Consider the following 12,938-nt stretch of genomic DNA (forward strand, 5'->3'; position numbering starts at 1 on the left):
TATGTGGAACTCAGCTGGATGACAGCTGTTAGCTTCCTGACAGTAACTATAGTGAATGCTGTTTTACTATTCAAGTATAGTAAGAAACAGTATGAAAGTTTCTTAAAATATGAAGCTATTCTAAAGTAACCTGTATTTGTAGTGGAACTGCTGTTACTTGTTGAAACTACTTTAACATTTTTAAAGAGGCATTTGGGCTGAGGAGTCATGTCTCCTTCTTGCTTCTCATCGTACTTTTAAGATGTCACTCTTTGGGGGAGGATAAGGCTCCCCATCATTTCTGATTGAAATGCTCCATCTAGATGACTTAGTTTTTTCGCCTTGCTGAAAAAACAATATTTTTTCAGCTTCTCTGTGCTCTGAATTGTATGTAGCTTCCTTCACCACTTCTCCCAGCTGCTAAATGATGTGCAAGTTTTTTTTTTTTTTTTTTTTGCTGAATTACATTTTGCTGCAATTGAGGGCCCCACCCCAAGTATGTAAGTATCTTTCCAACTTGGACCACAGTAAACTCTTTCATATTTTAGTAATGAGCTGAGAAGACCATATGCATATAGGGTCTTTAAGTAATTATGTTTGTTAGTTAACTTTTTAGGTACCTTAATATTTTTTAAAAATTAGATATTCTTTTTCTCAATTGACAAAAATTCTATAGATACCCTCAAAGCTACTTAATTTTTCCATTACACTAGATTAGTGATCATGCTTGTATCCTGGCTTTTTAAATCAACAGGATCTAGTTTTTAGTCTCTGAATCTTTAGTTGGAATGTCTTGGATTGCTTTTGAACTGATTCACTGTTTAGGACTTTCCTAGATTGTAGAAAAGATTAAAGGATAAAGTGGAGGTTGCTGTAGAGATTATACCCTCCTCAAAAAAGCATTCTAAGTTTAACAATAATAAAAGCTTCCCTGGTCCTTTTATCTTTCTCCAACTTTTTCATTCTCCTTTTGTTTTTAGTCACTTACCATATCTCCTTTCATACCCTTCCTTCTCCAAGCAATGATTCTTTCCCCCAACTTTTCTTGGCTCTTCCCTTCACTTTACAGTTACCTTCTCCTTCTGTTTTTTTGAGATATATTTTAATAATTTGTCCAAAACAAACAAAAGAGATGGCAAAGGAAGAGGAACAAAGGAAAAATTGTAGTTAGTCCTTGACTAACTTTTAATTTCAATAAACTTCATGTCCGGTCTGCTTTGTTTTTACTTGACTATATTATGGTATTTACTTTGCTTTTTTATTAATACTAGATTTTCCATTTACTTTCTTATTTATTCTTCTTTACTTGAGAAGTTGCCTTAAGGATTTTTACAAAATTTATCTTCAGGACTTGAAATTGTATAAAGATTCTAGGTTCTATGTTATATGCATTAATTAGTAAGCATTTACATTAACTTTGGTGTCTGTCAATGGCTATCTACTTTTCAGTAATTTAATTTAAAGTGGTTGTTATATAGCGTAATTACTTTGCATAAAAAAGAATCTTGAATATACAGCCTTTTCAACCATTTACTTGACATTAATGTTTTTTATAATTGCTTGACTTTTTGGCATAAATCAAGGAAGATGAATCATATAAAGAAAAGATTGTTGGAGCACATATTCAGTTAAAACAACCAATTTTCTTCATTTACTTTTCACAAATCCTAATATTAATATAATTTGTGTAATGAAAAATTAGATGTAAAGTATGCTTTTCTTCTTTTTGGTTATTATTATTTTGAATATGGGGAAATAAAAGAAATTTCCATTCTAGCAAAGGTATTCTAACATGCTGTATAAGGACTTGGGGGGCGGGGGGGACAGACTTTATATTGAGTAGGTTTGGATTATATTCAGTTTTTTAAAATTAAGTAACTATTAATTTGACAATGGCTATTGATGGAGATTACACATGGTCTGAAACAAATAAATACAAGCTTAATAAAGTTTTCTGATTCATAAGATGACATGTAATAGACAATTTAAGTTTCAGTGACCTTTTTTCATTCTTTTTCTGACATGAATTCTATTGGCATCTTTTCTGATTATTCCCATATCTACATATTCAGCTCTTATCTCTTTTGAGGTCCCAAATCTCCAGTTGGAAATATTCATCTAGATGTTAGGTATCTCCTACTCAACATGAATAATAGAATTCATTATCTGCTTAAACTTTGACTTTCTTTTCTTTTTTTGAGGATAGTACTATTCTCCTAATCACATAGATTCATAACACCCTGCCCTCTTTTTTCCTACCCCTATCCAATCTTACTAAGTATTATTGTTTTTACTGTTTCAATGTCTTTCATAACCTTTTCTCTCTAATCGGAACAGAAACGAGTGTCAATATAAAGTAATTATTAAATAAAAAATTAAAAAAAAAAAAAGAAAAACCTTTTCTCTCTATTTATACCATAATCACCCTAATTAAGATAGTCATCATCTTTCTCTTGAACTATATTAATGGTCTCCTAATGGTTCTTCCTGCTACCAGTCTTTTCCCTTGCCAATCTATTTTCTACACAGTTCCCAAATTAATACTCTTAATGCATAGGTTTGACTGTGTTGCTCCTCTGTTTAAGAAGCGTCAGTGACTTCCCATTGCCCTTGGGATACTTAAGCAGGACATTTGGAGGCCTTCACAGACTGCCCATTGCTTATTTTTCCAGATTGATTTTATATTACTTCTCTCCACAAATTATGTTCCGTAAAACTGTTCTCCTTCTGCTCCTTGTACATCATGTTTTTGTACCTTTGCCTAATCCATCACCTCCAGTACTTGAATTGTTCACCATCCTCATCTTCATCTCTTGTAACCTCAAGGCTCAGCTCAAATACCACCTCCCTTAAGAGAACTATCTTCATCCCCCGAGTTGTTATTGTCTTTTCTCTCAAAATATCACTTGCATTTATTTGGGATACATCCTGTATGTTCTTATCTACAGACATGTATGATGTTTAGCTCCATGACAGCAGGCAGTTTCACTTTTGTCTTTGTATTCCTGTCACCTGCCACAGTATCTAGGAATTTGTAAGATAGTTTAATGTCTTAAATAAAGGCCAAAAATTTTTTCCATTTTGAATTCATATTGAAATACTATAACTTCCTATCATTATCACTTAAAAGTCTAAACCTTAAGCTATTTGGATAGCCATGATCTGAATAAAGTTATTTCTTTCCCTAAATTCAGGCCCATAGTAACTTAGTCAAACCTAAATAATGACAGCTGAACAAGAACTGAATTTTGTATATTAAATAACATATGCATAAATCAGGCCTCAACAGCTGTGGGCTCAGATACTTTCTATGAGAGATATTGGCTATAGGATTCTGGCTTAAATGCTTTATTTTTAGTATTCCAGACAACTTTTTTAAGACTTCTAATTTCTTAGTAGTTGCAAATCTGCATTGCTAAAGTGTCTTCCCCAGGAATTCCTTACAGCAGTGAAATAGAAAGTTCATACAGAAATGTGTTAATAACACAGAAATCAAGAAGACCTGTGTTCAAATACTGGCCCTGCTACTTAGTGCCTTTCAGAGTTTGGGCAGTTTCTCAATATCTCTGGGTCTTAGTGTCTTCATCTGCAAAATGAAGGGATTGTTCTGAAGCAGGGGTTCTTAAACATTTTGTACCATGACTCACTTTGGCATTCTGGTAAATCTTATGGGTAACTTCTCAGAGTAATGTTTTTAAATGTATAAAATAAAAAAGTATATGTTTACAAAGGAAGTCAATTATATTGAAATACAAATGCAGTTATTAAAGTATTAAACAAACAATTTCATGAACCTCAAGTTAAGGATCTCTACACTAAAGGATGTGTAAGGAATCTTCTTAGCTCTAAGTCTTATTATCTTATGATTTTTCAATTAAGAGAGAAATGGTGGTGGGAGAAATGGAAAGTGATGTCCAGACCAAAGGAGGAATCAGTGAGTTGGGGGGAAAAAAAAGGCTAGAGGTCAGAGTGGGTTGAGAAATTTAGGGGTTGGATAATTAGGTCCACCACGGTGTAAGGAAAGAAACTTGCAAGTGGAGGCAGAGAATCCAATTCTAATGTGGACACCTCTACTTACTAGCAGTGTATCCTTGGGCAAATCATTTAATTAATTTCCTTGGGTCTCTATTTCCTCTTCAAAAGAAAATGTATCTTATTATCTTGAAGGTCCCTGTTAACTCTGAATCCTTTGTGTAGTAGGTGTTGTATCAATTACTTGGTCCTTTTTTCCCCCCAACTTAAAAAGACATCAGGACTTACATGTTGAATGTTTTAGATGCAAAACCAAAACAAAACAAAATGTAATAATAATCTTTGACAGGTATTGGTCAATAGTATTCCAAATTCCTATGTATATAAGCTTTTGGAATATGTATGAGTGTGATAAGAAGTTAAAAGATATTCAAATGGTATGACTCCAGTTCTTTGTTATTGAACTGGGTGAGACTTATTTTTTTTATGTAATTCTTACATGCTATGGTGATGACAGCAGTAGCACTGTATTTCCTGAGAGTTATACAAACACTATTGCAGGAAACAATGTATTATTAATTCATCATTTCCGTCATATTTTGGAGGAACAGAAGGTTCTTTTCAACCTAATGAACATCATTTATTGGGCCTTCTTTGTAACTATTACATTGCCATCTTGGCATGATGAATTATCAGAACTTAACTTCATCTGATTCCTTTTAATTTACTCCCTGTTTTCTATATATATTTAAGCTTGAATAAAAAGTAGAAAAAAATTCATATTTTAAAATAACTGTGTCAGTGATAAAATCTAGCAGTAACTCTTTACCCAAAATCCTTTGCTTACTTAGTTTTTGAGAGATATATAAATGATCATGTTCATGCTTAAACATTATTTACAAATAATTTATTTTCTTCTGGTTATAGGTCCTTTTGTTCTGCATCACAGCTGCTATGTACATGTTCTTTTTCAGGTATGTTTTCTTTATAATAAATATTACTATTTGTAATGCTTTAAAATACCAAGATATTTTGTCTCATTTTGTGACTCTATATTAATTTGTTAAAAAAAAATTTATACAAATAAAACCAAAATTACTTTGAAAAAATTAACAATTTGACACAATTTAATATCTTATATGTTATAATTAATTATCTCTTGTACAGAAGGTAGTATACTGATTTTACTTTAAATATGAAAAGCTTGGGGATTCTTGCATTGAATTCCCAAAGCATGTCAGTTATTAACAGTGTGGGAGAGGTAGCATGATAGAATGGAAAATATAATATTGATTTGAAGATGGAGTTCATGAGTTTAATTTGGGCTCTGTAACTTAAGCTCTGTGTGATGTGGGGCATATCACTTAGCCACCATTTCTAAAAGGATGAGCCAGTGTTTGACATTCCTAACGTCTGTTCCAGTTATAAAGCCTATGATACTATTTTTCTTTATTTTTATTAGGATGAAGATATATGACATTAGTTTAAAATCTTTTAAGGAAAAGTTGTAGATAAAGATAATACAAATTTATTCTTTGAACTTCCTTATAAATTTGTTTATTTTCTCCACTTTGTATATTACCCATATATTTGAGAAGAAAACAAAACAACAAAAAGTTTAGTTTCCCAAATAATTTTCTGTACTTTTTTTTCCTCCTTAATATGTATATAGGGCATGTTTTTTCTCTTACAAGGGCAAAATAACATTGACTCCCTATTCTTAATAAAATAAAAATAAAAGTTGCAAAGAATAATTAATGAAAGTTGATTTCTTCCTTTTTTATGATCTACATAAAATTTTTGAAGACCTGATATAACATATGTAAGAGTAAAGAACTGTTACAATAGATAAAGAAATACTACCTTAGATTTGGAGTGAGAAATGGGTATTAATTGAATTGATTGTCTTACTAACATTTTTCTCTCCCAAAGATTGCAAACAGAGATGCTGTTTTTAGAATGTTAAATATCTGGTCTAATACTACTGAAATCTTAGAAATGAAATTCCCCCCCCATGAAACCTGTTTTCAGATATTATATGTTGTCCTTACAAATATTCTGCAAACATTTATTTAGTCTGTATAAAAATGTATGTCACACTAGATATTTGGAAGTAAAGATATAGTCTAGATAAGACAGTCTTTTTCTTCTTATATATAATAATTTATTGCAGGGATACTCTATGTTTAAATAACTATAGTGTGAAATAATAAGTGATAAATTAATAAAAGTTCAAAAAATGTACTGTGGAGGTCTGAGACAGTGATAGTGATTTCTAGCTGGTGATGGAGGGCTGTGAAGCAGCAGGAAATGCCATTGTGAATTGCTTGATGTTAGAGGTGGTATAAGAGTTGGACTTTTAAAAAAGAAAGACAAGAATTTAATAGAGAGTAAGGGAATTATTATAGGCACAAGGAATAACATGAACAAAGTATAGTTAGAAACTATAGGATGATGAATGAATACTCCAGAATGGCTGAAATATTGAGTTAGACGCAAAAGTAATATGAGCTATGACTAAGACACAGACAGAGTCTGGGGACACCAGATTGTGAAATGCTTTGGGTGCACCAAGCTATGGATTTTGTATTTTATTCAGTAGATATTTGAAAACTTTGTAAGCATTTTAAGCAAAATGTTAAGACCAACTCTATGCATATATGGAATATTGCTTCACAAAAGTATGAGGAATAGGTTTGGAAAGGTGGAGGATGTAAATGCAGGAAGATAGGAGATTATTGGAAGAATCTAGGTAGAGGAAATGAAGGTGCTATACTTGAGGAAAGGTCAATTAAAGTAGAGAATATAGACCAAATATTGTGGAGGTAGAAAATGAACAGAATTTGATGATAGATTAGATCATGTGCACGTGCGCATGTGCATGTGTGTGAGAGGGGGATGGAGAAAAAGGGAAAGAGGGAGGGAGTCAGACAGAAAATCAAAGGTAGTGAAAAAGAAAGGCAGACACAAAGAAATATATACTAAGAGGATGAAAATGGGAAAACATAGTTTGGGAAAAGAGAAAAAGGATGATGATTAAACCTCATGGAAAAAGATGAGAATTTAGAGAAAGGCTAGATAGAAAGAAGGTAAGAGTTGTAATATTTTGGAAATTAAAGGAACAGTGATTATCCAGAAATAGAAATTGGGTATTTAACAGTGCCATAGGATGAGAAAAAGGAAGGACAATGAAAACTGAAGAGACCATTAGTTTTGGCATTAAGTACTAGTGATTTTTTAGAGAATGATTTTAGCACAATGGTGGCAATGGAGGTCAGAGTATATGGCATCGTGGGAAGAATGGGTGGGAAAGAAGTGTAGATTTTGGAGATATTTCACTTTTAAAGTTGTTTAGCCATCAGTGGGAGGAATCAGATGACTTGATTGCTAAAGAAGTTGGAAAAACCAACAGAAGCTTATTTAGAATTAGGCAACGTGAGCATATATGGTTTATGAGAAGAGGACCGTAAAAAGATATTGAAGATATCTGAGAGGGAGAGAAACACTGCTAAAGCAAGATCTTAGAAGGAAAGGAGATAAGGAGGATTAAATAGAGGAATTTGTCTTAATAAGTATTATTTAAAGTAAGAAGAACATCCCTCCATGAGTCAATTAAGGAGCATTCATTAAAGGCCTTCCATATGCCAGGGCCTATGCTAGGTGCTTGGATTAACCAATATTAACCAATCCCTTCCCAAGTGTCTTATGTGGGTGTGGGTTGGAGTACTGGAGTTTGTCAGTAGGGAAAAGAACCGGGAAGGAGTTAACATAGTCTTAGGATATGTGGAGAAGCATAGAAGGAAGTGATAGTACTACTTCACATTATCATGGATAGATCGTGTCTAGAAGAAAACTGGAATCAGTTCTGGGCACCATATTTTAAGAAAAACACTGACATGCTATATTGTGTCAATTCTAACTCTAAAAAGAGTAGGTGACTGAAATAACAAAACTCAGAGAGACTGCGAGTCATTGACAAACATAGCTACAAAGGTGAGAGGGACACACAGTTGGAGGTTCAGGTGGGAATTATCTATTAAATGCTGATAAGAAAGTTTACTTTTGTAAGTAATGAAGGAAAGTTCAATATCATCAGAGGCTAAATGTGAGAAAGCAATTGTCAATTAGGAGAATTTGTGACTTTCATATGGTCTCCATTCATGGTATTTACTGCACCATTCTCAACAGTTTCTTCATAGAATTGACAAGTTATCATTTCTTACTAAGGCCCAGTCTTCAGGTGATTTGTTTTTCCTCAAATAACAAGAAAAAATATATTTGCAACCAAGACATTAATTCAGTCACTATATTTGGTGTTTATCTTTTGAACTTTTTTCTCTCTTAAAACTACCTACCAAAATCTTTTTAAAAGTTACCTGCTGAAATCTGATAAACTCCAGCCAATATTTGTAGAAGTTGCTTGATTGAATTTTCAATTAATTTCCTTTTTTGGAAGAAGAACTTTATGAATATGTAAATGCAGGGGGTGGGGAGGTGGGGTGGGTCCTGGAGTGTTTTTCTCTCATGGAGAAATAGACTAAAACAAAGTTTCAAGGTATGTGAGATCTTAAACTCAGAGGGATGGTAAAAAGATTGTAAGTATTTTGTGTCAGGCACTAGTGACTGAACATTATTGCAGCTGTTCAGTGGTCTCTGAAATTTTATAATCTATCTCCTCTTAATGAATATGTCTCTTTTACCAAATAGACTATTACTGCCTTTGCATTTTCAATTATAGAAGAAAGGGTCAAGAATAAAATGACCCTTTGGTCTCAGCTATCTTTAAGAGTTTCTTCTCTGGTTCTACTCAGGAACTTTGTTGGGATGGTGTTTGAAACCCTTCCCATTATTTGGATTTGTGCTTTTTCTAATTAGGATTATTTTTCAGAAATTCAGGATTGATTGACCTCTACTTGGAAGTCTTAGAAAGTTAGATTATGTATTATGTTTACTATACTTTGTCAGGTTATTTGAAAGTAAACTTCATAATACCAAGGATAGTAAGTTAATAATATGCAGATGTTTTTCTGAAGGTCCAAATTACCTTTGCACATGGTTGTTTGAATGTTATCTCCTTCCACTATATTGTAAGTTTGAGAGCAGAGACTATTTTTGTCTTCATTTATATCCCTAACTTGGAGAACCATCATAGTCCTAGGGATTTAGCAAATGCTTGTTGACTTGGTACTCAGATTTAATTTGTTTTTGTGTTTAAGGGTTCAGTGAGAAGGTAACAGCTCTTATCCTAGGAATTAAGGTTAGGAAGTTCTCTGATTTAGGATGGAGAGAGCTCTAGGCGAGCTTAGAGATCCAAGGTGGGACTTGGCAACAGGATAGGGTTCTCAGATAGGGAATTGGCATGTAGTTGATGAGCTCTTGAAAGTTGCAACTAAAGGAACTTTCACAGAGTTCATATCCCAGGCTTCTGGCCAACAAATCCTAGAGGCAAAGTGGTGAGGAAAGGGGAAGCCTCAAGCATGGCCAAAAGTAAATGAAGTGGTAACTAGGAGAGTCAAAGTCCCTAATCTTGTGACCATTTCTTCCAGAGCTCTCAAAGTTGTCATTCAGTGAGTCCTTGGGAAGAAAATTCTAGGTTGTGGTTGTTGCATCCTGGAAGATTGGAAGGGACCTCAAAAATCATGAATCCTGTGATAAATAAAAATCTAAGCTCCTTAAGGCCAAGAACTGTTTTGTTTTGTCTTTATATACCTCACAGGAAGCTTGTGTTACTAATGCTCCTGACAGGGTTTGTTTTAAATAAAACATTGAGGAAGATTTTTGCAAAAAATAAAACCATTTACAAAGTATTATCCCCAAAGCATTATAATGTGTAGGCCAAATCTTGCTGTGAAAAAGGATACTGTTGCCTTTCAGGATAGTTCACACCATTTGGCCAGGCAAAGGCTGGCAAGACAGTTGATCCTTACGGCTGTACTTCAGAGTAAGTGCAGGAATTTGACACAATGTTTGTTCAATAATATTTTAGAAATTCAATTGCTTAAGTAGGGAAAGATATCAACTAAGTGCCAAATAGTATTTATACCTAGCTTTGCAGCTGATTTTGAGGAGGTAAATGACAAAGTTTACAGATAGTGAAAGGGATTGTACTATAGCAGCAAAATTTGTCAGAGAAGGAAGGAAAGTGAAAATTTCATTGAAGAGAAATATGGGAATAGAGTATGTTTTTGAAAGAACAGATCTGAGATTGTTGTTTTAACTCTCTTTTCTTTCCTTTAAAAAAACAGGGACTAACATCTTTTTGTATAGCATCTTCATTTACAAATGTATCCTTGTGAAGATTTTAGAAGGAACTTTGAATTGAGGAAAGAATTAAAAAGAGGGGAAAAAAATTACTTCAGTAAAACTAAGCAAAACATCAACTATCTCAGTGTATTGAATGCTATAAACCCATAGTTTATCCATACTTCTGAAGATGTTCCAAAATTATTTTCTAAAACTGACAGATTATGAAGATCATTAATTTATCTACAAAGTACAATAATCTGAGTATTTCGAATTTCAACTCATGGATCAGTGTCTGGGATTGTTATAATACTTCTAAAGAAATCTGTCCACAAATTTCTATAAATAGGGAAAGATTTTACAAACTATGGGAAGAGTATGTTTATGTTATTATATTCCTGGTTTTAGTATGATGAGTAGAGGCTAACTCCACACCTTTCTTCAACATCACTGTCTTAGACATTCTCCTTAATAATCTCAAATTCTCTAATTACTTGATCTGTATGTACAAAAGTGTCATAAATGACAGTTGGACATAGAACATTGTTCACTATTAAGTAATTAAAACAGACATAAGCTTTGGCAGGAGACAAAATACCTAAAGGCATTGTTGTTTATTTGGGTTTTATTTGTTGTTTTAGAGAAAGGTATTTTGTTGGAAAATAGCTATAAAAATATTTTGAGGAAAATCAGAAGCTGCACGATGAAAGGAATAAAATAATGGTTGTAGAGTCGATAAGATTTGAGTTCTAAATCCATCTCTGCCTCTTACTACCTGTATAAATAAGAGTATTTAACTTTTCCAGTGCATCAGGCGACTCCATTGCACTTATCTATTGAGTCACAGGTAAATTTGTGGTAGTTGGGGGAAAGATTTTTAATAGTTTGAGTCTCTTACCTTAATGAAATCACAGATTGTTCCCAAGCAGTTTTGATTTTTTTTTTTCTTTAAATAGAGAGCATGGTATAGCTAGATGACTCAATGGATAGAGCACCAACCGTGGAGTCAGGAGGACCTAAGGTCAAATCTGGCCTCAAATAATTACCCCTTCCTAGCTGCATGACCCTGGACAAGTCATTTAACCCCAATTGCTTCTCAAAACCAAAAAGAAGCAATGAAGAAAAATGGAGAGTATCTACAATTTTTAAATGCTAACCTATCAGAATCACTTTATAACTTTACATTGATATGTAAAAAAAAAATTTATGTACATAATCTTTCAAAGTTAGATCATTTTAAACTAGTATATTTATTTTGAGCAATTGAGCAGTTAGTAATCATTGAGAGTGTATAAGATGCAAATCAATATGATTTTGCCTTAAGTGTCAAAACTGTAGGCCCTGTCAAATATGTCATAAGTTCATAGATTTAGTTTGTCAAAGCATTAATTAATTACAGTGATCATTACTAGTTCTTGAGAAAAGAGAAAGCAGCACATTTCCCTTCTCTAAGTAGAGGTGGGGGCTTTAAGTGTAGTATTTTGCACATTCTGTTTAGCTTTACCTGTTGGCTCTTACTTTTTTTTAGGTTTTTGCTTAATTGTGTTTTGTGTATGTGAGTGTGTGTGTGTGTGTGTGTGTGTGTGTGTGTGTGTGTGTGTGTGTTGTGTGTTAAGTTTAAATGGAGAGGGGTGGATATTTTTTGGGAAATGATTCTGATATTAAAGATAAAAGTAAACATTAATTGGAAAAAATGAATAGCATTACAAAGTATGATAATATCTTTAATGGAATTACAATAAGTTTAGATAGAAATTCTCTACATACTTCTAGAAAGTCCAACAATTTGTTCAAAGTTATCTAATTGAAGTCCCAGACTGGTTGTCAAGGCAATTAATTCTAAGACTATATATAGTTGCTTCACCAAAGAAACATCTTAATTCATTAGATTTAAATATTGGAATAGCTGCATTTAGTACAAACTAGTATAAATTTTAAAATTATTTGCTATATTATGAAAGACTTTCAGGAAGGAAAGTATATATTTATCAGTCTTTTCATTGGATAAAGTCCAAGACATATATTTTGTTGCTTTTCTTATTGCTGCACATTTAAGAAAACTGCAATAATTATCTGGTCAGAGAATGACATCTTTGCAAATGAGAATAACCATTAATGGTTTCCGTAATATTTTGAGAGTTATTTTAAACTCAATATAAAAGAAGGAAAAGAAACTTTGAGAAAGGCCTTCATACTACTCTAGATTCAAGTGAAAAGTTTTTTGATTTCTGTTTCTTACCATAAAATTATTCAAATTACTCTGAGACTTGATATAACATCTTTATATTGATATTTGAATTTTGGGAAATCCTATTAAGATAATCTCCAAACTCTAGAGGCTGCAGAAAGGCTTTAGTGTTAGAATTTCTGTGAGGCAAAAATTTTTTTGGGAAAAAAAAATCTGATCTATGAGTACTTTTGGGTTCTTCAAAAGATTTGAAACTTCTTCTATCAGTGTTTTTAGGGGTCATCTTTGGGTCTTGAGATGTGGTTTTTCTTTTAATGTAGCCAACAAACTTCTTGATGTGCTCTCTTCATTGTTTATCATTTGATATCAATTAACTAGACAGACTTTATTAACTTTTAGAAAAAGGGTATCACTACTGATCAGAGAAATGCAAATTAAAACAACTCTGAGGTATCACTACATACCTCTCAGACTGGCTAAGACAACAGGAAAAGGTAATCATAAGTGTTGGAGGGAATATGGAAAAAGTGGGACAATTAATACATTGTTGGTGGAA

General features: G+C 32.9%; 1 protein-coding gene across 2 annotated transcripts in view; it reads left to right on the forward strand.

The window, feature by feature from the left end:
* TMEM135 (transmembrane protein 135) overlaps positions 1–12,938 on the forward strand; it is a 327,016-nt gene that overhangs the window by 201,432 nt on the left and 112,646 nt on the right. For both annotated transcript variants that reach the window (XM_051987292.1, XM_051987293.1), the window contains one exon: positions 4,879–4,925. In XM_051987292.1, the coding sequence (XP_051843252.1) occupies positions 4,879–4,925 (47 nt within the window). The remainder of the gene's footprint in view (positions 1–4,878; positions 4,926–12,938) is intronic.

The sequence above is a fragment of the Antechinus flavipes genome, chromosome 3, assembly GCF_016432865.1.
Source record: "Antechinus flavipes isolate AdamAnt ecotype Samford, QLD, Australia chromosome 3, AdamAnt_v2, whole genome shotgun sequence".
Classification (NCBI taxonomy): Eukaryota; Metazoa; Chordata; class Mammalia; order Dasyuromorphia; family Dasyuridae; genus Antechinus; species Antechinus flavipes.